The sequence below is a fragment of the Equus quagga genome, chromosome 11, assembly GCF_021613505.1.
Source record: "Equus quagga isolate Etosha38 chromosome 11, UCLA_HA_Equagga_1.0, whole genome shotgun sequence".
NCBI classification, from domain to species: Eukaryota; Metazoa; Chordata; class Mammalia; order Perissodactyla; family Equidae; genus Equus; species Equus quagga.
The window spans coordinates 35,631,959-35,658,879 of record NC_060277.1 but is presented as its reverse complement, the minus strand read 5'-3'; the positions used below and the strand labels follow the sequence as shown (position 1 = coordinate 35,658,879).

The window sequence follows — 26,921 nt, the reverse complement described above, 5'->3', positions numbered from 1 at the left end:
AGATTCACATGTTCCAAATCCTCAGTCTTTTCTCTCCTGTTTGTGAAGAACAACATAGTAAAACTACCATACACAGAATTAATAACCATGTATATTCAGCAAGACACTCTGCTGGAAACTTTATCCTTAAAATAAAAGAAGGTAAAATGTGCGGGAATACAATTTGAATGTAGTAAATAAAAACTAACATTAAAAATGTTGTAAAAAGCATCATCATAATTGATTTTCTGCTTTTGCTAAAATTAAAAAAAATAAGTTTCTCAGGTGCAGAATGAGAAAATATTCATAGCTCCTAATATAGTCCAGTGAATCCAGAGATGACAAATCTCATTTTCCAAGAAAATCAGTGTATTGCTTTTGGTGACAATGAAAAGCTCATGTTCAATGCTAATTAAACTTTTTGAAATCCATATGTTTTGTTCTTTAATGGTTTTTCTAAATTTACAGAATAGCTAGAATTCTTATCCTGGCCTTGACTTTATGTTTCGTATCAGTTTTCATTCTGTAAGATGTAGCTGCTATTACTCATTCTATATACATGTTAGCCTATAGCTCTTTTCTACCACTGATAGTTTTAACTGTATTTCTACATCTGGGCAATTGATCAACAGCAGTCACAAAGACCTTGCACATGGACTGAATCTTACCTGCCGAGGAGTTTTATTTGGCCAGCTTGGTGTGGGACATTTAAATGGAGATGCCCAGGAGGCAATGGACGGATAGGCTAAAACTAGAGATTTTGGAGTCAACAGCATATTTGGGGAGGTTAAAGCTACAGATAAGGAAGATGTCCCAGGGGAGAGTATATATATATATATATATATATATATATAGTTCTGGAAGGTCTTGGGATTAATGTGCAGAACCCTCGTTAGGTTCCTAATAAAGATTTGAGAAAGAAAACAATGGCCTAGAAAATGACAATGTACTTGATTATTAATTTCTATTTCAGTTAAAGTAAAAAAGACTGTTGTTATTTCCATGGAACTCCGCCTTCAGAACTCTTCAGCAAGATAGTAAGTGATGACAGTTAGTGAAAGCCCTGTCAACAGTTCATATTTATATCCTTGAGGTGAAACCATCCTATTTCAACACATATCACATTCTCATTGAATCCACATTAGTGAATGATGAATACAAGATGTTTTCCACAATCTGGCTCCTGGCTTGATGCATTTTGTTAGCAAAACACACAAGAACTGCCAAGAGGGGAAAGTAGCCTTTCCCAAATCACTCCAAGTATTACCATGACTACATCATATTTGCCTAAATTGGTGGTTTTTCACTTAAGAAAATAAGAATTCATTCAAGTGCTTGACTCATATTGAGACTTTATAATTTGTCTTATCAAAACATTCTGCTTTTATATACATGGATCTTTTCTTGTTCACAGGATTGAACCAAAATGACAACTGCTCAGTTTGATTGTCAATACTGCACAGCATCACTTCTCGGGAAAAAGTATGTACTAAAGGATGATAATGCATACTGTGTTTCATGTTATGATCGTATCTTTTCCAACTATTGTGAGGAGTGCAAAGAACCAATTGAATCATATTGCAAGGTACGTCTTACCTCAATTCACAGAATTATCACATATGAACAGCAGACAAAAGCTTTGGAATGTCTCTTTTCCTTTAATGTTGACTGTTCACACACTGTTGTCTGCTACTGGAATAAAGATCTTCAAAGTTTCCATCAATCAAGTCCCAGACACAATGCTTAGTCCTATGAAATGTAACATATACTTTAATCTTCACAATGATCTCAGGAGATAGTTTAGGATGCTAAAGGTCAAAGAGGATAATTTATTTGCCCAAAGTTACACAGCTAAAATGTTGAGTTACTCATGGAATGGCAAGAGTACAAATGAATAAATACACAAATAATTGGAGACATAATGATTCAAAAGATATATTTTCTGACTTTAAATCAACCTGATCTCCACTAAACCAACTGTGCCAATACCTTCAACATATACAGCCCACTCCTTCCGAAATGCTTATGACTGTATTTTTTTCCTTTTTCTTTTCTTTTTTTTTTTTTTGCCTTTTGTTTAGTTAGGTGGTGTTGAGATTTTGTTTAGTTAAATCTCAAACAGTAATACGATATTACAGCCTAAAAACAAAAGTCATTCCATGAAAAACCTCTCTTGTAATTTATAAAAGAAAAGTAGAGGCAATTTGAAGAAATAGAGAGTCCATTTATTTTTCTCTCTGTCTCAGCAACCAACCAAGAAAGCCCTAGACTCTAGCTCTTAATTGCCGCAGAGAGTCTCCCTTCTATGAGTAATAGTATCAATAACAACTTTCCCTCAAGCTACCAGCACAACCTACCGGCACCAGAGTCCCAGGAGTGTTCAGTTTTATCTTATAAAATGGACTGTTTTGTCACAAACACACTTAATTAACTTTTATTTACTATCTCAAAGGATCTTTGTTACAAAGGTCTGCACTGGCATGAAAGATGCTTCAATTGCGCCAAATGCAATCACTCTTTGGTGGAAAAGCCTTTTGCTGCCAAGAATGAGCGTCTGCTGTGCTCGGAGTGCTATTCTAATGAGTGCTCCTCCAAGTGCTTCCACTGCAAGAAGACCATCATGCCTGGTAAGATCACAAGGGAATTCCGGTCTCTACCTGAAGCGGCAATGCTTTGAATTAAGCCCAAGCACGGGAAGAGTATAGGAGCTAACAAAACTCTGCTTTTGAGAAGAATGTCTTTCTTGCTATCTCTTGATCTCATTTAACGTATCTTAGAAATTTAAAAATTATTCTTTCTGCTTTGAATGGATAAATTACAGCGTTCTGTGTATTTTCATGAGCCTAACTCATAAAAACATTTCAGAATCTGAACCACAGAATAAAGATAAAATCTATACCAATAATACTAACACTATGTTAAACATCCTAGCCTGGGCATAACCAATGGCATCAGAAAGCATAATCCATCACAAGAGAATGGGGCCAACCATTGTTTTGTAGCTTGACACAAACTGGTTGGAGGGTCAGTCATCTTTATTCTCTCTTATGGAAGACAAGGATCTGGGTAAATTTTTACACTTTTAGACAAGCATTATTTTTCTGTGTTTTGTTTCTCTTCTCAAGCAGTATGGACAGCAGCATAAGAACACGATACTTTTTCATATTCTTATTGTGGATTCAAAAATTTTCTAGGAGACCATAACTGCACAACACTAGTCTCAGGAGTTGGTGCCCCAGGGCATTCCTAATATCCCTGTAATATTATTATGGCCCAATTTAGCTAAATCATGTGCAGCCTTTCAGATTCTCCACTTATAGGACTTTCATACCTCAAAATTTTAGCTTACATACAAGTGTTTCAGTGAAAGAGTGATTCACCATCATCATGGCTGAACTCTATCTACCTTTTTGTTCAGATAAATGTTTGGAAACTAACAAAACACTATTTTTCTATAAAGATGATTGGTTTATTGCCTTAACTTTAAAATATATTTTTTAGGTAATTTTGACCTATGTTTGCTTTTAAAAGAAAATAAAATTATGCTCGATTTATACTAACAGGTTCTTACTATTGGGGTACAGGTTCCCGCAAAATGGAATTTAAGGGACACTCCTGGCATGAAACTTGCTTTGTGTGTGAGTATTGCCGACAGCCAATAGGAACAAAACCTTTGATTTCCAAAGACAGCGGCAATTATTGTGTGCCATGTTTTGAGAAGGAGTTTGCTCACTACTGCAGCTTTTGTAAGAAGGTAATTATCTAAAGAGAATGAAGCTGGTGGAACCTTCCAGACCATTGCTTTTTAGCCACACTATATACTTGGAATGAACTGATACTATCATGTTATATCTGTCTTTACAAATTCATATTAGTTTTGAATTCCAACATGTCCAAAAGCACTACCTGTCACAGTGAGGATGGCCATCTATTTTTATCACCATGAAATTCCACCCAGAACATGAATTTAATACTCTAAAAGTTCAAGTGATTTAATATTCCAATTCCATTCACTGGCACTTACACAAGATTTCATGTTTTCTGGTAGAGGGAACACGTCTCCCTTTGAATACAAAATATTTCTTAGAAAACAATTTTTGATCCATTTAGTTTCAGAGAAATATCGATTTGTCTCACAGAGTAACTAAGGGAACCAATTTAAACAGGATATTTCACTCCTCACATTATGTCCTAGTAACGCAAATGTCTTCTTGGCTTGAAGCTTTTATCTTCCTCAAGAGTAGATAGATAGGCTCAAAGGAGTGACAAATCTTTAGGGAAATTCATCAGACACAAAGATGGAAGGAAAACTAAGAACTGAAAGTGATTTCCTTCACTTCCAGTTCCATAGTATCATGTGGTACCTTTCGACTTGGATACCCATTCAAAACATATTTTCCAATAGGAAGTCATTGTTTTTAAGTAAAATTTGTCTAATTCTTTTTTATCCTCTAAGCTTTTATGTGAAAAAGTCACTCATCTCTATCATCTTGTAAAACCGGTCTGTATTCCATAAAATGTATATTGATATTCTCAAAGAAATCCTTGACATGTGAGGCATCCTAAGTTTAACATAACATTATAAACTGTGGTGAGAAAGCTGAATCATGAAAACGTTGGATTAGTATAGCGAACTACTTTGATTTATGAACTACTTTGGCATATCTCTTAAGACCATTTGTCCGCTTGACTCTGGACAGCTAGAATTCTCACTGCCACTTTCTACAAATGAATATAGAAACATACATGCAGACACATAACAATTTTATACATATATTTACAATACTAGTACTGCATTTGAGAAGGCATCAATCAACTCCTAAATTATAATTATTAAATTACTCTACAATGATAGCTGAAAATTACAATTGATAGTAACATGATATAAAACTATCTTATACTCGGAGACTTCCATTAGTCTACCAGAAACACTGACTTAGAAAACAACTTTACAAGCAACAATCACACCCTATGACCCTGTAACGTATGAAGCTCCAAAGAATTGCCAGAGTCAACAACATGCATTTAGAAACAGTACTGGAAATAAAATGGATAGATTTATCTCACTATTTTGAGGGGCACCTAGGCTGGCCATTTTTAAGCTATATTTTTTAAAGACTTACGCTAAAATATTACTGAGACTTGTGGGAATTATCTCAAAATCATTTATTGGGCATAAAATATAAAGTTTCTTTTGATGCTATAAAGATTCAATAGGAACTGGCTTCATGGCCTAATGGTTAAGTTCAGTGTGCTCCCTTCAGTGGCCCAAGTTCATAGGTTTGGATCCCAGGCGCAGACATACACCACTCATGAGCCAAGTTGTTGCGAAGACCCACATACAAAATATAGGAAATTGGCACAGATGTTGTCTCAGGGCTAATCTTCCTCAAGCAAAAAAAAAGAAGAAGAAGATTGGCAACAGATGGTAGCTCAGGGCAAGTCTTCCTCAACAATGACAACAACAACAACAAAAGATTCAAGAGGGGAACTTCTCTATTACAACAGTGCTGAGTAGTGTCTGTCTGAGGCCAAAGCAGTGTCCTTTCCCAGTTTATAGGAGCCTGTCCTATATTTAGGACATGATTTGAAGTCACCAAAAATTTATGAAATGTTTATATTGGGTAGTAGACAGACCAGCACATACTAGGTTATTTTTTATTTAATTTTTTAAGCCTCAAGTCCTCTAGGGAAAGTTAGATATAAATGTTTCTGATCAAGAAGATCCAAGCTGAAGAAAAACAATCTGTTTCAAACCAAGCCAAAGACCAAATATAAAACAAAACAAAATAGGCAAAAACTACTTGACAACCAGGCTCTTAGGACTTTTTTCCTAGATTGTATTTTGTGAAATGAAAATTTATTTTCTACCAAAAAGCAACTAACCTCAAACTACAAGTGCTTTGAATTCAAATTCCTCAAGTTTCAATCAGAGTATTCTGCAATTCATTGGCTGTCATCTACTGAGCACAAAATCATAATTGTCCCCACTTAGCCAGAGAAGAAACTTGTCCTAAATTCTGGGATCAGTCAGTGGCAAAAACAGAGCTCAAATATTAGACTCCATCAAGCCTGCCAGCCTCTTCAAAAGGAGCATAATCACAAGCAAACTACTTTTAATATTCCAGACTTTCTTCTCCCTAACGAGACAGTCTTTAGTGTATATATCAAGTTTTACTTTGCTGTGAACACATCTTTCAAGTTTTGAATCTTTTAAGAATTTCCTGCTAATCATTTGTCCAAACAAATCAAGGGGATCTTGAATTCTGCTGTGCCTGCTGTAAGGTATTTGAACTCAGTAGGGTGTATTTTAAATTGCTTTAGTTCATACCACCATTGTGTCCCATTTACTTACTTAGAACAGTATACTTTTTTTCCTTTAGGAAAAATAACTTTCTGTCATATATCTTTAATTTTTAAGATATTTGTTGTAAGACTTAAAAATATCTTTAGAATAATCTTTTCAAAAGCCTATTCACAGACAAATAACATTGTTTACTTTGTCAACAATAAGACAGCTTAGAATAGGCTCTACATTTTCTATATCTAGTTAATTTGAATACAAAGATAAGAACTATCTCAGGTATCACATTACTTCAGTCACTATAAGACATTTACGTGAACACCTTCCAGGTTCCACAGCTGCTCCAGGAGCTCAATAACCACAGATTTGAAAGAGGCTATGACTTAGCAATTGCTAAACAAGACAAATTGTCCAGTATTTATTTATCTGATTCTAAATAAAGATATTTTAACTTTTTAAAAAGTAGAATCTATAAATCAACAAAGTAAAAAGACAACCTACTGAATGGGAGAAAATATTTGCAAATCATATATCCAATAATGAATATAGTCAAGATACTAGTCATTATGGAAATGCAAATCAAACCCACAATGAAATATCGCCTCACACCTGTTAGAATGGCTGTTGTCAAAAAGACAAGAAATAAGAAGTGTTGGGAGGATGTGAAGAAAAAGGGATCCTCGTGCACGGTTGATGGGAATGTAAATTGGTACAGCCACTAAGAAAAACAGTACGGAGATTCCTTGAAAAATTAAAAATACTACTACCATATGATCCAGCAATTGCGGTTCTGGATGTTTATCTAAAGAAAACAAGAACACTGACTCAAAAAGATATATGCATCCCTATGTTTCTCAAATTATTTACAATAGTCAAGATACGGAAACAACCTAAGTGCCCACTGACGGATGAATGGATAAGAAAGATATAGTATATACTACTCAGTCATAGTAAAGAATGAAATCTTGCCATTTGCGATAACATGGCTGGACCTTCAGGGAATTATCCTATGTGAAATAAGTCAGAGAAGGACAAATACCATATGATTTCACTTATATGTAGATTTAAATAAGAAAACAAATGAACAAATAAAACAAAACAAAAATCATAGATACAGAGAACAGAACAGAATCGTGGGTGCCAGAGGGGAGGGGGGTTAAGGAGTGGGTGAAACGGGAAGGAGGTCAAGAGGTACAAACTTCCAGTTATAAAATAAATAAGTCATGGGGATGTCATGTACAGAGTGGTGACTATAGTCAATAACATCGTAGAAAGTACTTGAAAGTTACCAAGAGAGCGAATCCTAAAGTTAACTTTGTATGGTGACAGATGGTAAACAGACTTATCGTGGGGATTATTTCACAATATATACAAACATCGAATCATTATGTTGTACATCTGAAACCAATATAACATTATATGTCAATTATGCATCAATAAAAAATCTTTTAAAAAATTAGAATCCATGGATTAAACTGATTTAGGGAAAAAATTATCTTATGGAGGAATAATAAGTATCTCTGACAAAACCCTAGTATGTCACATGTTAAGGTTCAATGTACAACCAGCATTCGCTACTTTGAGTCCTTAAGCTGAAAACTCATGAAATTGCCCACAGCACCCAATTTGTGCTGGATGCAGCATTGAAACTGCTTTCCAAACATTTCCTTCTCTTGGTTTATTCATGCATTCAACAAGGGCTTACCAACTGCTTGTCAATGCAAAGTAATCTTGCCTCAGTATTGTGTTAATGGTTAAGCTATGGAGTCAGATTGTGCAGGTTTGAATTTTAGGTCTATGTGACCTTGGCAGGTGACTTAACCACTCTAACCCTGAGTAGTTGTTCATCTCTAAAGGGGGAAGATAATAGTCTCTGCTGTGTGGGGGTAATGAGAATATTAAGAAGAGGGCAACCCTTAGCACAGGGCTGAGGGCTGAGAAAACACTTAAGGAAAGTTATTCATTATTAGCAGATGATGGTGCTTGTCAATTCCATTCAAGGTTACTACTGCTGGATATTCTTGAACCCAAAATAAAGCTTTCAGGAAAAAAGTAGCTTTTTTCAGCATCCCTAAAAGTTGGACATGGGAATAAGTACATAGTATAGAAAATATCTTAGCTCTAACGGCAGATCTTCAGAGATCAACAAGAAAGTCAGAGGAAGATGAGCCAAGGAATCAAGAGCCTACTTCTTTGTTCATCTTCCTGAGTCCATTATGGCCCTCTTTCTTTTCTGTTCCATTGCAAGAGAAAAATTAGGATATTTCTTACCAGTTCTATTTAACCCCTACAGCCTTTTGCTTCTCAAATTGATTCAAAAAATCACAGGGAAAGGTCATCCTGACCCAGGGTGACAGAGCAGCCCACAGCAACACTTGTAGACATAGAAGAGAATCACATAAAGTTTGAATTGTAATGGCTCCCATGGTCATTGCCTTTTTTATGATCCCTTGGCAGGTGATAACTTCAGGTGGGATAACATTTCGGAACCAGCCATGGCATAAAGAGTGTTTTCTGTGTAGTGGCTGTAGGAAAGAGCTCTGTGAAGAAGAGTTTATGTCCAGAGATGATTATCCATTCTGCCTGGACTGCTACAACCACCTTTATGCCAAAAAGTGTGCAGCCTGCAGCAAACCCATTACTGGTGAGTTCTTTGGTTTAATATGGTCCTACCATGAGACAGTTAGGGCTATGGATTAATTTAGGAAATGCAAGTAGAAGATAGATACTCTTTCCCTTATGTTTCCTTTAAGTACACATAGGTACCTATATACAAATACAAAAATTATACTGACTCCTCAAGGCAAATATAAAGTATAATGAGGGTAGCTATGCTGTGTAGAGGGAGTTAATGCTGAACCTAATGGTACTAACTCTAAGTGAAGTAATGGTTCAGCGAAGGAGGAGACAAGAGGAGCTGAGAGGTCAAAGAACACCTTCAGGAGGAGGCCTGATCTGAGCCAGATCTTCAAGGATGTGAGTGGCAGGACGGGATACTCATAAATCAAAATCCTGCTTCATTCCAAACAAGGGCAAAGGGACCTTAACAGAAAAAGTTCAAATTAAATGCAAGTATTGTACAAAAATTTGAAGCCCTATTAATTAGTGTAGCATAGGTCAGGAATTAATTAAACTTCATTTTAAAATCCTTCTAACAAATGTATTATTCTCTTTCCTTTCTATTCACTTGCAACAAGTATTAATTATGAATAGATGAAATGAAACAAGATAGCAACCTGCTAAAGAAACAAAATACATGTGACATGATTTGAAAATAGCATAAATGGTAAATTGATCCATGTTAAATAGATTTTGAAGGTAAAAAAATGCATTACATTTTCCTCAGAGACACTCCTAAAATGCTAACGCTTCAGTAAAAGAATTGAAGCTAACACACCTGAAGAACCCAGCAGCTATTCTTTTAGGCAATTTATAATTTGCTGAGTAATGTGGCAGAACTGTACTTCTACTCCTCATTGCTAGTACTCCTAGATGATAGTTCATTTTTTTAGTTCAGTTTATGTAACATAGAATTAAAGATTATTTTATCCCTTTCCTCCTCTTCCATCTTCAAATATATCACAAAATAAAAGTTGAATCTTCACGCATCTTCAAAGAAAGAAAAGAGTTTCACTGCAAACCCAGCTTGGCAGACTTTTACTGACTTACAAAGGAGGGAGAGAGTTACCTGGATAAGCAGAGTACGATGCTGTTTGTCTAAACAGGGCACCACGTTTTTCAGAATCTCACGCAGGCCCACAGGCTGCCTCTGGCCAGCAGGCATGTTTGGTTTGGCCTACACGTGTTTGAAACAACTAATGTAAAATTCATCTCTGCAGCCAAATCTAAGTGAGGAGCCTACCAGGGATGAGCAGACTGCCCTCACATTCCCTGGCAGGGTCACTGTCATATGGAGCTGAGAGACTGGACCATTGTGTGGGGCATGCCCTCTCTGTTCATCACATCTTGTCTCCATCACTCTGATATCTCACCTCCCCAACCCTTTCAAGGACTTGCATTGGCAATCCCATACTGTCGGGCTCCAAACTTGTACTCTTAACCACTCTCTACTCTCCTGCCTTCTACACATCTGGCAACTCCTGCAGTCAAGAGAATAAGCCATCGTCTCCACTGATTTCAGTTAGAAAATGGGACTTCCAGAAATACAACAGTAACTGGAGCTTCAAAATCTCCTTAGCGGAATCTACAATCAGATCCCAATGGATTCAGTCAATTTACTCTACAACAATTTTCTTGAATTGACCAGGAGAAAAAAAGAGGGGCTTCCATGAGGAAATGAGAATATTAAACAACTCAAAATGATTTGAAAACTTTCCTGTTAATACTGATCAGGAAAAAGCCTACATGAGTCCTGAAATTGATGAGTTTCTATTCTGATCCATCACAGATTCATGTGTCTCAGTGATTTTTCCTGATGGGTTATTACAGGTCAATCACTGAGCCCAGCTTTAAGTTTAACGGAAAAATCACATTGTTCTGCATGTAACATAAGGATGATCAGGAACCGAAGATTTGACCCAAAAGTAATCCAAATGCAGAATTACATATTTAATTTAGAATAATCAGTCTTTTGATAATTATCTTAATCTTCTTTTGGCTCTGTGATGGAGACACATCAGAGACTAAAATGCCTGCAAAAACTTCCAACTCACTTAATATTTTTTGCTCCAATTCTTTAATATATATAGGTCCTGCTGTTGTGCTGCTTTAAAATTGAGCTGTTTGAACTAAAGGACCACAGGGAATTCTTCTACTGCCATATATTTATCTTCTGAAAGTCAGGCATTCGTGCAAACAATACGTCATCCTGAGAAACTGTGTAGAATGTTTTCAAAATACTATTTTACATTAACTAAATCTATTTGTAAGTCACCAGGTATAATTTTTTTTAAATCCCATCACAATGAAATTGATTCATTGAACAAACTCAAGGTATCACTACAATTTTTTTCTCTCCTAAAAATAGGATTAACCTTTCAGATTTTCTGGGATAAACGAAGTAGCTTGATGTAGTGGGAACTGCTCTGGACCAGAAAGTAACAGATCTTGGTCTTCCTCTGCCCCTGGCTACTGTGTGGCCGTGGGTAAATAAGTCACCTCCGAGGTACTCATTTGCCTTGTCTGTAAAATGAGGTGTTGAACAGGCCCTTATCTTAGCTTTCTTCCATTTTTGTTTATTTTGAGGAAAAGAAGTTACAAATGTTATGGTTTCTTCAGAAAGGGATGCTATTGATCCTGGTTGTGTTCTTTACAAAAGATAAGTTAAAACTTGATTTGGTGAAGTTAAGAGAATAGGCTCTGAAGCCTCATGGCCTAGGATTGAATCTCAGATCTGCCACCTACCAGCTGGTTGGCCTTGGGCACGTTATTGAACCTGTTTCTCAGTTTTGGTCTGCCAAGTAGAGTTGATGATAATGTTGACCATAGAAAGGTGAGGTGAGAGCTCTATGAAGTAACACATGTAAAGAACTTAGAGTTGTGACTGGTTCATCTTCAATTCTCAACAAACGCTAGCTCTCATTCTACTGATTCTCCAGGAATAAGTGAAGCCAGATAACACAGGCACCAGAGACCTGTTTTCAAGATGACTTTCTAACTGCAAGTGACCCTCATGCCCAAAGGGAGTAAACATATCCAGTTGTTCCAAAATCGGAACAACTTACAAACATCTCTTGTGTTGGGTCAGGCCTTTTTTAAATTCCTGCTGCCAGATGCATCTATTTTTTTCTTCTTTGTAAAATTCTAGAAGAATTATTTTTGCATTTGCAGCTTGTACAAGGCTTACTAATAACATCAAGAAAAACTCATGAGCATAAAAGCGCTGGATGTATAATAATTAGCTTTATGAGCAGAGATGATTTATGTATATATAGAACATTATTCTTGCAGTCAGCTTATTAATGTTTTGAATAACATTAAGGGAATTAATTGGTACATTATTGATTTACTCTTATTAGCAAGTAATGATAGCCTCATAAATAAGCAAACTATAAATTTAATCAAGGGAAGTAGAGGAATTTGATGTAAATTTATCTATGAACTAGTAAATTATATGTAAAGACATCAAATAACATTTCTAGGATGGAAACAAAAGTTCATTATCATATTTTAGGAGAGTTTATCTGAAATAGAATGCTTATTCACACTTTTTGCTTCACCATCCCCAATGGAATATTTGGAAATTACATGTCTCCACACATGTACCACACACGTGCCACACATGAACTATTTTAGCTTCACTCTATGGGTGATAAGAAAATCACAGGAAGTTCATAGCACCAAGATCACTTAAGAAATCTTGGAAAATAGATAAAGACCCAAGCCTAAGGCATCTCAACCGCTTCCCAATGCCCAAAACTTTTCTACGAATCCTCAAAATCAATTCCTTGAACTGTGCCCTGGATTCATATTAGGGATAGAGAGACAGAATTTTACTGAAGACTCAAATTTTACTACCTTTCTTAGAAACCCTATGGCTCAAGTGAGGTCCAAGTTAAAGTGGTGGGGCTGACCAGGCACTTCTTAGAAACCAATCATTGTGTAGCGTGGCCTTCATGGCCGGAGTGATCAGATTCACAGGTCTTTGTTTCATGCCTAGGCTGAAGTTATTTCTGGGCAAGGTAATAAGGTCATTACATTAGGCTACAGTCTGGATGAAATTCTCTATTTGAGGCTTTGGAAATTGTGTCCCAAACCACAATATGACCATGGGACCCTATCCTAAGCAAAAGTAAACACAGAAAAAGAGGGACAAGAAGAGAAACAGAAGTCATAAAAACATCAGACAGGCTAGGAAATATACGTTTATTTTATTTTATCTTAATTTTGCAGCTAAGAAAACAGATCATGAAGAGAGAAAGAGGAAAGATATTTATACCCAGATATCTCTGATTTCACAACCTACACTACATTGCACTACATTTTTTTTTCCCAGGGCACTACATTGTATTTCCTTAGCAGTCTAGATAATCTTTATCTGTTTGCAAAAATGTATGCTTTGTATATCCAGATTCTACCTACTTGTGTAGATTATGAAACAATTTGGACGGGAATCTGGCTGGGTCCCGTAGGAGTAACTTGCCTATTCATGACGTTCTTGGGTGGACACAGGGCCACTGAGGGCAGCATTCTTTTTCAGGTTACTTGCGTCTACATTGTCTTGCTCATTGCTTTATCTCCAGTTCCCACAAGAGTAACTGATAGAATGCTCGATCATTCACTGAAAGAATAGATTATTCTTTTTCTCCAATTCCTTTACAGGTCTCAGAGGTGCCAAGTTTATCTGCTTTCAAGACCGCCAGTGGCACAGCGAATGCTTTAACTGCAGGAAGTGTTCAGTCTCTTTGGTCGGGGAAGGCTTCCTGACCCAAAACCAGGAAATCTTCTGCCGCAAATGTGGTTCCGGGGTAGACACTGACATCTAGAAGGAGACAGTCCTTCCCCACCTGATATCCACCTTGCTTTTGTGCTCATTAAATCCAGAATGCTGTTGAAGTAGTATTTCTGACTTAAGCTTTAGAAAACTTTAAGGTAGTATTTATAGAAGAAGAGTTTTTGCACACTTTCCTGTTGAACTGATAATATTATAAGAACTCAAAAAAAGCACAATCTAACAGAAACGAATATATACTAACTCACAAAGGCACTGCTCCTTGCAAAATACTGCACTCTGCTGTTAGATACTTAGGAAAATATCTATTGTCATCAAGTATATGACTTATACCTAGAAGTCACGGATGTTATTACCAAAGATTGATGTATTTCAAAACTGCACAGTAAAAAGGAAATTAAGAGATCAAATTGAAAGGCCTGCATGAGACTCATGTTTGCCTTAGCTAGCTAATTACACACAACATGATAGATTGGCTATGAATGGTGAACAAAACTGATCGGGGAAAACCGATTAGCAATCATCACATTTAAGAATTCTGTCATTTTATCACTCTTTTATTGTTCACACATACTGACTTTGGAGTTGAAAAACAAAACTGCAGTTTGCCCTCCTCCGTACTGCTTCCACAGCTGGTTGGTTCCAGTGTTTAATCCATGGAATTTGAGGATTGAGGACACTATGGCTCTCATTCTCTGCATAGGTATAAGGGGCCCTTTCTACCTAGGGATAGCCAAAACATAGGTTTCAACACATTTTGTATTAAATGTATTTTCAAAGCCCACAATACTGATGGTATTTTCCAAATACTTAGATTCCATGAAAGAAAATTCTACTCTTTCAAATGAGCTAACCAAGATTATCATTGTCCCCAAAGGCAAGCCTTTAAAGTAAATAGATCATTAAATCATCATTTGTGGAAATAAGTTTTAGGAAAGGGATAGAGTGTTGAACATGACTTTCATCCAGATATCTAAAGGCATAATGGATTGCATAATTAGCTCTAAGCCTCATGCATTTTGCCTTCTAAAATTACATAGATGATTAATGGGAAGACAAAAAAGTGGGCTTTAAAGAAATCTAGTAATAATAAGAACTGAAAAAGAATAATTCACTGCTGACAATTCCTGCAAAGCAGTACAAGAGCAATGTGAGCTACAGAAGACCCCTCCCCATTGTCGCTCCACACGTGTGCCTCGCGCCTCACCCCATGCCAACCATGTCCCAGAGCTTCAATCTCCTGCGTGACCCGGAAGTGCACTCCCAATCCTAAGCAGCCATTTTACAAATAAGTCAGTATTTGTTGGTCACAAGAGAAGTAACAACCTTAGTGAAAATTCTATCACCGTATGTTCCTCTTTCTACCAGACATCAACTGATAACGACCCTACCTAGCTGCCCCACAACAATATTTCCCACTTTATGTGGGACAAATGGAAAACAACCTCTGCTCTCCATGGTCAGTTATGATCCTTGTCATAGTATCGTTTGGGTGGGTAGAAGGAGGTCAGGAGAAGAAATCCACATGGACTTAATATTTTTATAAGTGTCTACCCTCAGATTACTGCTTAGCATTAAAGGTTCTGATTGAAATCTAATTATATGCTGTGGCTGATTACAGTGAGTAAAATAGCATCACAGGAGATTCAATTAAAATTGTTATGGAAACACAATTTTTGAAATAGCTTAAAATTCAAGGACATTTGGAGGTACTAACAATTTAGAGGTACTCATAAAAGGTCAGGATACTTAGGCTATTTGAAAGATATAATTGTTATTTTTATATTAACAATGCCAAGATATTTTCTCATGTTCACATTATAAAACTTAGGCAAAACTATCAATATTTTTGCTGCATTGTTTGAAACTGCATATGCGGAACTGAATATGCCAATGGCTCTATGATCTAGAAAATAACAGTGCATTACGTATTTAGAAAACCAAGCCATTCTAAGTCTCGATAGATATACAACATGTAACATTGTCTCAGTTAACCAATTATAGATAAACATAAAAATGTAAAGTTTTCTTGTTAAACAGTTAGTAATGTTTAGGCATTTTGCTGTGTTTGGGGGGTGAGTATGCATGTGATCAGGCTTGCATTCTATCTGTTACAATTAAAATTCACACAATCATTTCTGAGACTGAAGTTTTGTTGTCTTTTGCGATGTATATTTAAGTATATACACTTTCACATATAAATAATTTCGTATTTAGAGCGTAGCTTAGTCATCAAATATGTATTAAATATGTACTAGACGCAAAATCAGAGCTCACACTCTTGTGGTTCTGGGGTGTGGGAGAATAGATCAGGATATGGAAATGTGACAGTGCCAGATGTAGAGATGCTTCCCCACAGCTTATAAAAACTGCCACCGTACACACAACACACATGCAAAACAGCTAAGAAAGAAGACCTTCTTAGACTGACATATTCACAAAGATAAAAGTAAAAATCTTATACTATATCCTATCTCCTTATACTACACTATCTGACCTGATTTCAGGTCAACAAAGGGAAAAACCTCCTACTGATCCATGCAGAGATGGAACTGTCTGCCTCAGGAAGCGGTGGGCTCCCAGGGATTCAGGGAGAGACATCTGCCGGGCAGGGAAGCAGTTAGGAGCAAATTCTGTGTGCTAATAACAACCAGATGGCTTGGAAGTAACAGAGAGACTGTGCCAGAGCAAGAAGAAATGAGATTGCTAAAAGAAAAAGGGTCAGACAAAGGGAGAATGTTAACTCTTAGGATAAAAGGTTTATATTTAATATAACAAGCAATAGAAAGTTACTAACTGTTCTCAAACAGAGGAGAAAAAGCATTATAACAGTGTTAGAAGAACATCATGCTAATGCTTCTGTGTGGCCTAGATCTGAAGAGGGCAAGGTTCCCAGGGGGCTCGGACTCAATGTAGTGATCTGTTTGGTTAGTGGCTACAGAAATAATAAGAGAAAAGAAGTAATAGGTAATTCAGGCCAAGAGCTTTATTTGTTGATATAGATGAGTATACAAGCCAATAAATCAAAATATCCTATGTTGTCACGTTGGGATTAAAGATGACAAAGAAAAATGCAGAAAAGAATTTCTGCTTCCACGGTAACAGGTAGGGTGCGTAAGTGTTCAATTTTCACTTAATAAAACCATAAACGTGTCATAATGGAACAATCTAGGTCCATTGATTAAGTGAAGTATGATAGTGCTATGATCTTGAGTTTAAGCTTACATAGTCACTATAACAGTAAAAAAAATAAACATTATGTTGTACATTGGAGTGAAAGTCTGGCCACCCATTGTGAAAATGCCTAACACTGATCACAAAAGGTCTTGATTAAAAATCACTACAAAATTTAGTACCACAAATGAAAAATCAACGCAAAAACTTACATCTGATGTTAGTGATACCATTTTTGGATTTAAGAAAAAAGTACTTTTTAATCTACTTGGTATATTGATAATAATTCATATTTTAAATAAGAAAATGATCATTACAGTATGTTTTAGATATATTTAATTGACCGCATAAATTATTCTCACATTTATAGATAATATTTATTATTGCAATAGTACAGTTTTTACTTGTTTTACAAATCATGGCTTTCATAAGTTTCTTGTGCCAAATAAATTTGCATAGTATATATTTTTCAAATTGTTTTTAGAGATTTATTTCTTACATTAACTGTGCAGTAAAAAAAATTGGTGTGGAACAACTTTGTAGTGTTTCTACTTCTATTACATAAGGGAGTGTGATGACTTTTATCTTCTTGTCCCATCCATTTTTACGACATCCAAATTAACTATATGTTCAGATATTATGTCAGGGAATTAATACAAAAATAACATAATTGAACTGTCTAACCCAAACAGTAAGACCTCTCCTTTTAAACTAGGAGAACCACATCTGTGCTCTTTCTTACAGTGATCAAATTTTAAAATATTCTAAACTAAGAAGAACTATTTTATTTCCAATTATCATTTTTCTGATTCTAAATATATTCTATCAGAAATAGGCCACTTCAATTGGGTTTTCCTGTTTTGACTGACATAGTCTTTAGCTAATTTCTTATTGTTTCTATATTGGAGGAATTGTTAAACATCACAATGGTTCTAAACTCTCATTTATTTTATCTAAAGTAACTTTGTGTTGGTAACACAAGCCTTCACAGAACTCTAGCTAAACTACACTATAAGTATCAGTTAGGTTCTCTCCAGAGTTACACTAGATTATGAATTCATTTAACGTCGGAATGTGTTCCACTAAGAACTATTTGGAAGAACACCTCTCACCAAACATTTCTGGCTCATTTTTAAAAATAACTTGGCTTTGAAAGATAATAAAATTCTTATGAGTACTCAAAAGATAAACTTTATGTCTTGGGATAGTGTTTCTTTGATGAAAGACTCAGAATATCACTAGAAATTATACTTGCTAGGATATTACCTTTATCCTGAAACTTCCCCCAGAAGCATGAGACCTTTAGATCATTATTCTGCCAGAAACATACCAAGAGGCAGCTGAGATACCTGTAAAGAAACGTTTAGGGAACTTTGAGTTCCTCTTTCCAGGGAGAGGTAACGGAGACCTATCAAAACTTGGAGAAAATGTTATGAGATAGATTTGACCTTACAACTTCTCAGAAGTTACTGCGTCTGGATTTTGTTATGCCAAAATAACAGAAGGACATCAAGCAGCAAGAACACGAAGAGTCTTCATCTGAGTCATCCAAATCTACAGATATTATAAATGAGTCCATCCACTCAGTCATCCATGTGGCTTCCTTGATGGTACTAAAAATGCATCATCCAGAGAGAATTAGAGAAGTTCTTTTCCAGAATTCTGAACATTCTGAATTTTCCCAGATGACCAGTTTTAGGACCAGATACCTTGTTAAATATGGGCTTGGGGAAGATAGTTCTCAAACTGGGAATCAAAAAGAATGGGAAAGAAACAGAAGAATTTCATGCTAAAGTTTGTGTCTATAAAAGAAACAACAGGATTTAAGTTTATTTGGAACGACTGGATTGTATATCTCTGTGGTTGAGAAAGGGAACAGCTCACTGTGATAGAATTATGATCCATGTCATACGGGAGCAAAAAGTATTTGGGTCAAATATTTTCCCACGAATGGTAATAAAGTTATGGAGGAGATGTCCATAAAGGGTTCTCTGAATGAGGAACATTAATGAGCTCAAGAGACATCCATCCAATGACTCAAACAGTAACATTAAATGCTATTCCCACCACAGGCAAAAACACAAATCAAGTTTGATGTTTATGGAAGTCCACACACTGAATCCCAAAGGTTTATTCTTTCTTTATACAAATGACTTCCCATCCCTGATTTCTCTCTGTAGCAACATTTACGAAGTTGTTTATCTGAGAACTTCAGTCCAAGTTCTGAAACAGGAAATGAATGAGGGAAAATGAATAAAGGAGAAATGGAGAAAAAGAGCGGTGGTGAAAAATTGACATTCCTGATAAAATAGAAAATTAAATTGAATTTTTAAAACTTTTTTCGCTGTATAATAATTTTTTTCAAAACTGCAAGGCATTCGAAGGAAGCAAAATAAATGGACAAAAGAAAAGAAAAATATTGATAAAATTTTGGACTTGAGAACTACAATTTGGTGTCTATCTCCTCCTCTCAAGGGAAATTACTCTCTCAGATTCCACCAATGGATACATAGTCATCAAAGTTAATAATCTTCAACTTCCTGTGCTGTTGTGAGGTATTTGCTACTGTTGTCCTTTCCTTGTTCCTGAAAAATCTGATTGTAGTAATCATTTCACTATGTATATGTATATGAAATTACCATGTTGTACACCTTAAACATATACAACTTTTATTTTAAAAAATACAATAATTTTAAAAATTAAAAAAATAACAAAATGCTCCCAGGAAGTTCCCATCAATAGGTGCTCATAGAAATCTTGGAAACACATCCTCTAAAATAATAATGACATCAATTTTCCCTAGGCTTATGAGATTTTTTTGTTCCTGTTCAATACATTTGGCTCATACACTGCTGGGAGAGAAAAGTTTTTCTGGGAGGCAATTTGGCAATGTATCTAAAGAGATAATATTTAATTATGAATTATATATAAAAGCATTTTTTCATATGCTTTGACCAAGAAACTCTGATTTCTAAGAATTTGTACTGGGGAAATCATTGGAGAGCCACACAAATATTTCCATACTGGAATGTTTATTGCAGTGTTATTAAAAAAACCCAAAACAATAAACCAACTTAAAGATCCAAAATAGAGTAAATTAATTATGATACCTATTTACGATAAAATACTTAAAAGCCGTCATTAAAAAAATTATTTTAAGACTATTTAGTGACATGGAAAAATGTTCATGACACTTATGTGTAGAAATAGAATTTTATAAAACATTTACGGTATGATCTAATGTTGCTAAATTTATTAATTTATGTGTGAAGAAAAACTCTACTAAGCAGTACAATGAAATATTATTAGCAAAATAAAAACGTTTTATTCCAATGGCACTCACGACACCAGTCTCCTCTTTGTCTCCTAAAGCTCTCTCTCCCTCATTAGTATACAATTCTTTATTTTTTTAAACAAATGTTCCTAAATATTCTCTCCTCCAGTGTCTTGCTCTGCATTTTCTCTGTTGGTGAACTCATCTAGTTGCATGATTTCAACTGCCCTTTCTGCGGAGCTGAGCCCAAATCTACACGTCCTGTCATAAATTCTCTTCTGAGTTCTATACCCGAGTTTCTCTCTGCCTTCTGGACATCTGCAACTCAGAATTACGTGGACACCTCACAACAACTCTATTATCCTTCCTAGAAATTCCACTTATCTTCTTACGTTCTGCATTGGAGTGAATACATTATCCAAACAGAGCCTTTAGAATTTATGTCTTGGGCACACGAACATATGCTCAACACCATTAGTCATTAGGAAAATGCAAATTAAAACAACAACAAAATACCATTTCACACAGCCTAGAATGTCTATGATTTATAAGACAGACAACAACGAGGGCTGTTAAGATGTAGAGAAACAGGAACCCTCATACATTGGTGGCAGGAAAGTAAAAGGATACAGCCAATTTGGAAAACAGTTTGGCAGTTTCCCAAAAAGTTAAATATAAAACTACCATACAACCCAGCAATTCTACCTCTAGGTATCTACCTGAGAGAAATGAAAACATATGTCCATATAAACGTTCACAGCAGCATTATTCATAATAGTCAAAAAATGGAAAACCCAGTATTCAATTGATGAATAGGTAAACAAAATGTAGTATAGCCATACAGTGGAATATTATTTAGTCATAAAGAGGAACGAAGTGCAGATACATCCACAACATGGATGAACCTTGAGAACATTATGCTAAGTGAAAGAAGCAAGACAAAAAAGGCCACATATTGTATGATGCCATTTATAAGAAATGTCAAAAACAGGCAAATTTAAAGAGACAGAAAGCAGATTCACGGTTTCCTGGGGCTCAGAGTGGGAATGGGGATTCTCTGTGAATGGGCGTGAGGGATCTTTATTAAAGGGGATTAATAAACTGGTTTATAGTGACAGTTGCAACACTTGGTAAAATTACTAAAAATCGTTGAGTCATATGCTTGAAGTGAGAGAATTGTATGATAGGTGAAGTGTATCTCAATAAAGCAGTTTTTTAAGAAAAATCTGTCTTGGCTCCTCCCTCTCCCCAATCCCTTACATATAAATCCTGCAAGAAAAGCTACAATTTTTAAATTTCCCCTGGCATGCTTTTTTTCCCCCCAAATTCCATTATTTTTCATTTTTCTGTGCCTAAGATTCTCCTCGTCTCATCTGCCTGTCAAAATCTTAATCACCTTCTCAAGCCCAGATCAAAGTTACCACCTAGGTAAAATCTTTACTAATATCCCTTAGAAAAATTTAATCATTCTGTTCAACTTCTTTTACAGTTCTGTGAGGAGTTTCAACAACTTGATTTATATTACAGGGAAGAATGGGAGGCAATCTAATTAAGAGACGATTGTCTTTGGAGCCAGCAAAAGTGAATTCAGTTCCCAGCTCTGCCCCTTCCTTGGTGTGTGACGTTTGGTAGCTACTGAACTCTCTGAGCCCCGGTTTTCCAGTCTTTAATTGGGGAATCTATAAGATAAATTTCAAAAATCTGCTGTGAATATTAAATGAAGTAGATGCAAACTGCTTCACATCTACCTAGAACATATTTAACTTAATAAAAAGTTATTAAACGTCAATTATCTTTACCTTCCTTCTGACCCCTACTCCACCCCTAGATCATGCCTTTACTCATCTTTTATAAACCCAGTGCTTAGTGTAATGTCTGGCACCTGCTGGACAGCTAATAATTACTTACTGAATTAAATTCTAGCTGTGAAAGTGTTATTGCTACAATAATATTCTCCCTACGTTGTTGTCAATGACCATGATAAATATGTAAATCCCTTTTGCTACTCACCTTGATCATGTTATATGGAGTTGCCCATGTGAGAAGCAGCTAGATTGCAAATCAACACTGGCAATTTCAAGCATCTGCTTTGAATTTTTTATCTTGATATCACTGTTTCCTCTGTCTATAGACTACTGATCTGCAAAGTGTTCTTCTTGCAACCAGCATTCGTGTGGGTATCTTGAGACACCTAATTTTCAGGTGCTCTGGAGAATACCTACATTTGAAGTTTCCTCCTGGGCCCCAAAGACGATTTTGCATGCACTGCGTAGCTTTTATATTAAGTGAGACCATCCCGAATATGCCTGCCAAATTTGGGATCAATCTGTTCAACAAGTTTTGTACCGTGTATTTACAGACAGTTAGAAATGTAATTGTACTTGCTTCGCTTGAACTGCAAAATGCATTCTCTGTGTCTCTCAAAAGTGCAGACAATTTTAGTTTAAGCTGTTGGGGAGTATATGTAGTTTTTGATGAGGATTTTTAGGCTGCTTAATTTTAAAATGGCTTATGATGAGGATTTTTAGGCTGGTTAGTTTTAAAACTACAGATGAGATTCAGGCTCCAAGGAGTGGAATTTGTTTGCCCCTTTGTTGGGAAATATTTACATTTCTAAGGGAAACCTCTATCTGTGAAGATGCCTCCCTCTCTGTGCCAGGAAGAAGGGGGGATGGTCTTATCTCTAGAAGCTCTTAATCAATGCCAGAGGCAAGAACTTAAGTTGGTTACTGTCTGGCAACCTCACATAACTGACCCTCCCCCCTAAAAATCCTCCTTTGTCTTTAGCTGAGGATAAAATTCAAGCGGTGACTTCTGCCATTTACTCAGTCCGGTTTGATTCTTATCTAAAAGTTGTGGGACCGCCAAATGGCCAGACCATACGGGCACTGATACCATTTTAACTTTTTTACATATTCTTTGTCTTGTAAAGAGATAACTCATATACCTATGCCTTAAATTTAGCCCTAACCCTCAACTCAGGGCAGCAGCAGGAGCTCTGCCTGCCCATGGGTCCTTTCCCCATGCCAGCGGGGGCAGCAGCAGCGGCTCTGCCTGCCCATGGGCTCTGTCCCCATGCCAGCGGGGGCAGCAGAAGCGGCGGCAGCAGAAGCTCTGACTGCCCATGGGTCCTGTCCCCATGCTATTCTATACTGTTCTCTAAATAAAAGAGCACTACTGCCAGATCTTAAGAGTCTAAAGAAATCTTTCTTTCGACTCCTCGGCTCACCGACCCCGCATCAGTTTTGAGCATTTTAAATTCTCTTATCGTACTGGAACAGCATTCATGGGTTGCCTCAGTCCTCCCAAGGTATCGTATTTCTTTTGTTTCTCCTAATTAAGCTTCCCCTTTTCTTGACAATTTCACCTCTCCTATTTCAGTTTTCTCTTTCTCTAATGTGCATTGATTCCCTCTGGACATAGAGTCAGACTCACATAATTACTTTAGATGGAATTCTAGAAAATAAATGTCTAGCCACATTTCTTGATCCATATTGCCTGGTCTTTAACCGGCACCCACAGTTCTGCCATTTCATATTAAATTCTATGTGTAGCCTCTAAGGATGGGATAATAAAAGTCTACAGCTAGCAAAGGTACAGAGACAGGTCCCCAGATGGGGGGAAATTAAACACTCTGGGTATTGAAACTTAGTCTAATTCTCCTTCTTGGGTTTTTCATAAAATCTCTCTTTATCCCTTATAAGAGGTATATTTCTAGCTGCTGAAATGAGGCCTTTGCGAGTTTATGAGGAGAATAATATCAAAACTCACAACTATTTTGATTCCCAAATGCAAAACAAGGTCCTTTAATTTGTGGTTCATTTTCTAATGTAGAATAACTGTTGAGAAATTCTCTGCTAATTATCTTCTTCGGGAATAATTGTGAACCTGAAGGTGAGAGCAACCTCCCCTTCAAATGCGCCTGATGCTGCGTGCAGGCAGGTGCGGGTCACTCTGCCTCAGTCTTCTTCACTCCCCCCAACAGCAGCCTCAAGGCTTGAGCACCCACCATATCTCCAGTTATGTGGGAAGTATTTGTCTTTATTTTCCACAACAATCTAATAAAGCAGTACTTTCAATTAGTCCATTGTATTGATGAGGAAATTCAGATTTAGGAGGTAAAATGATTGCCTTGAGTCATTACCATACAAGTGGGTCTGACTCCCGGGTCTATGCTGCCAGCTATATAACAATACACTGGATACACTCTGCCTCCTCTCTCTGCAGCAACCCCAAGATCATCCATCATCTCCCATCATCTCCCACATGCCCACTTCCTGCTGGTCGCAAGCCCTGCTCCGCCTCTTATATGTCTTTTAAGTCTTTTCTCTCCTTTTCACTTCCATGGTTCCAGGCTTCATTACCTCTCCCCTGGACTCTTTAGATCACCTCCTATTGAAATACATTTCTATGCCTCCATGGCCTCATCCTTTTGTCTATCTTACACACTTCCTCCACCAGAGAGGTATTTCTTAAGTAGTGCCTGATCATGACTCCATCTTACTCGAGAGAATTTGTTGGCTCTCTGTTAGGTCCCCTCTAAAATCTAGCCCCACCCTCGCTTCCCAGTCTTCTCTTTCGGTATTCCTTTCCCACTAGAATATACATCCTTGAGGGTAGAGTCTTCATCTGTTCTATTCTCCATCATATTTGTACTACCTAAAACAGAGTCTGGCACAGAGTAGATGCTCAAACAAGTGTTGGGTGAAAGAATGAGGAAACTTTATGCTTTAGCCAGATCTTATTACCCATTGCATCCATAATAAATAAATCCTAGATTTTTTCCAACTTGATTTCTTTTCTTAAAATACCTGCCTGTAGAGTTCTCTCTACCATCTCCACTTACGCAATTTAATCTCCATTAAAATTTATCGATTATTTAAGTTACAGCTCATCAGTGAACTGCTCCAGCTGGAAGCACGCTCCCCCTCTTCTGCACATTGTTTATGACAACTCTGGTCTCACACTCATTATGTTTGCTTTGAATTATAGTTCATTCTCTCCCATCCGTTTTTGAGAACATCAACTCAAAAACAGGGCAATGTCTTATTCTGCTTTGTATTCCTCACGATGTTGAGTAAAAAATAAGCCTAAGCAAATGCTTGTTGATTTTTAAAATTGAATTGAGCCTCAGTACAAGCCACTTCTGAACTTCTTCCTCATAATTATTAAACACTGATACACAGGTAAACAACAATAGTAAAAATAATAATGACATTGAACACTTCAGTGCTCGGCATGGATTTAATCTCTCCAGCAGTTCTATGATGACAATACCTATTATCATCAGATGGGGAAACTGAGGCACAAAGAGACTAAGTTCTCCCAGTTCCCACAGTTAGTACAAGGGAGAGCCCAAACTTTACATCAGGAGGTTGAGTTTTGAGTCTATGCTCTTAACCTTGGGCACGACTGCCTCCAACAGTGAAAGGAAAGTTTTTTAAAAAGTCCAATATAAATACATTTATCTACGCCACAGGCCTGTAAGTATGCAGACATTTAGAAATTCAGCATATTTGGATGTATATTTTGTGAGTGTCCACAATTTTTTAGTAACATTCAGAGAAGGTGAGGGGACATAATGAATTTTTTTACTTTAGGAAAAGTAAGTCAACGAATCAATAAAAATGGAAGCATACATTTGAGGCACAGTTTGTGGGAAACTAGTTGTTTCACTAACACAAAAACGTTTCCTTCCAGTAGCAGGACACTTAGAAGTCATAGTTTTGTGATAATGCTGATTCTTTAAAATAAAGACATGGTTTATTCTTGGAACGATCCACTAGATGGCAGAAAATTCTAATTGTCCGCAGCAGCGTGACTGGATTAGTCGGGCTCCTTTCTAAGCTTCACATTTATGCAAATTGCTTTCACCTCTACCCCTAGCAATGCTGGCCTTTTCACACATGGCATTTTAAAGCAGACAACTATTTTTAAGCTGGGAAAGAAAAATCAGAGGTTTTCACAGTAAGAAATATTAGGTATGAGCATACTAATTATATGTTTTTGTTGCTCTGCTTTAACATAGTAAGAACAGACGCACAGACACGTTGGGAGAAAGGCTGGAAGCCCACATAGAATGTTCCATCCAGATGTCAGATGTTAGAATTAAGATGAAAAGCCTGCAGCAGGACAGTTTTCTGTAACTTTCAAGTCACATTGCTCATCCCTGTTGCACATTAGACCCATCTGAGGTCCTAATCCTGGATCCCAGCTCTCTGATGGTGGAGCCCTAGAAATCAGTATTTTTTAAAGGCTCCTCATATAAAATAAGAAGATGAGGCTAAACATTCTCTGCCTTTTATTCCAGCTCTAACATTCTAGAATCAAGGTTTAACAACATATCTATTACTATAAGCTCCTTGACTGCAAGAGCTAATTCTTTTCTAGATCCTTTATGAACATTAACCTAGTTAATCCACAAAACTATAACAAAGCTGAGGAAAAATGAGACACAGAAAGTCTTTGCAACTTGCCCAAGGCCACACAGTAAGAGGGAAAGTTGACATTCGACCTGGCGTTCTGACTCCAGAGCCTGAGCATAGAGCATTTTGCCATAATTCCCTCAAAAATAGTTGATTAATAAAGGAACTATATCCATCTCTCTCTGTTTTTCTACCTATGTCTGAGATTGTACCTGCACTAACAATAACTGTTCTTACACGGCTATTTAAGTCACAGCTGCCAACCTGGCTGGAAAATTAGCATAACATATCTGGGAACTGACCTATAGCAAAGGCCAACTCTAAAACAATCAGTCCTTTTGGGAGTAGTGTTGT

At 36.7% G+C, this 26,921-nt stretch overlaps 1 protein-coding gene across 2 annotated transcripts in view; it reads left to right on the top strand.

The window, feature by feature from the left end:
- The window catches only part of FHL5 (four and a half LIM domains 5), a 41,470-nt gene extending 24,286 nt beyond the window's left edge, over positions 1-17,184 (top strand). Inside the window, exons 2-6 of one of the 2 annotated variants that reach the window (XM_046674478.1) lie at positions 1,394-1,564; positions 2,432-2,606; positions 3,543-3,733; positions 8,741-8,927; positions 13,565-17,184. In XM_046674478.1, the coding sequence (XP_046530434.1) occupies positions 1,406-1,564; positions 2,432-2,606; positions 3,543-3,733; positions 8,741-8,927; positions 13,565-13,728 (876 nt within the window). In that variant the 5' untranslated portion in view covers positions 1,394-1,405 and the 3' untranslated portion in view covers positions 13,729-17,184. The remainder of the gene's footprint in view (positions 1-1,393; positions 1,565-2,431; positions 2,607-3,542; positions 3,734-8,740; positions 8,928-13,564) is intronic. The other variant, XM_046674479.1, reaches the window with a different exon arrangement.
- The last annotated feature ends 9,737 nt before the right edge of the window (positions 17,185-26,921 follow it).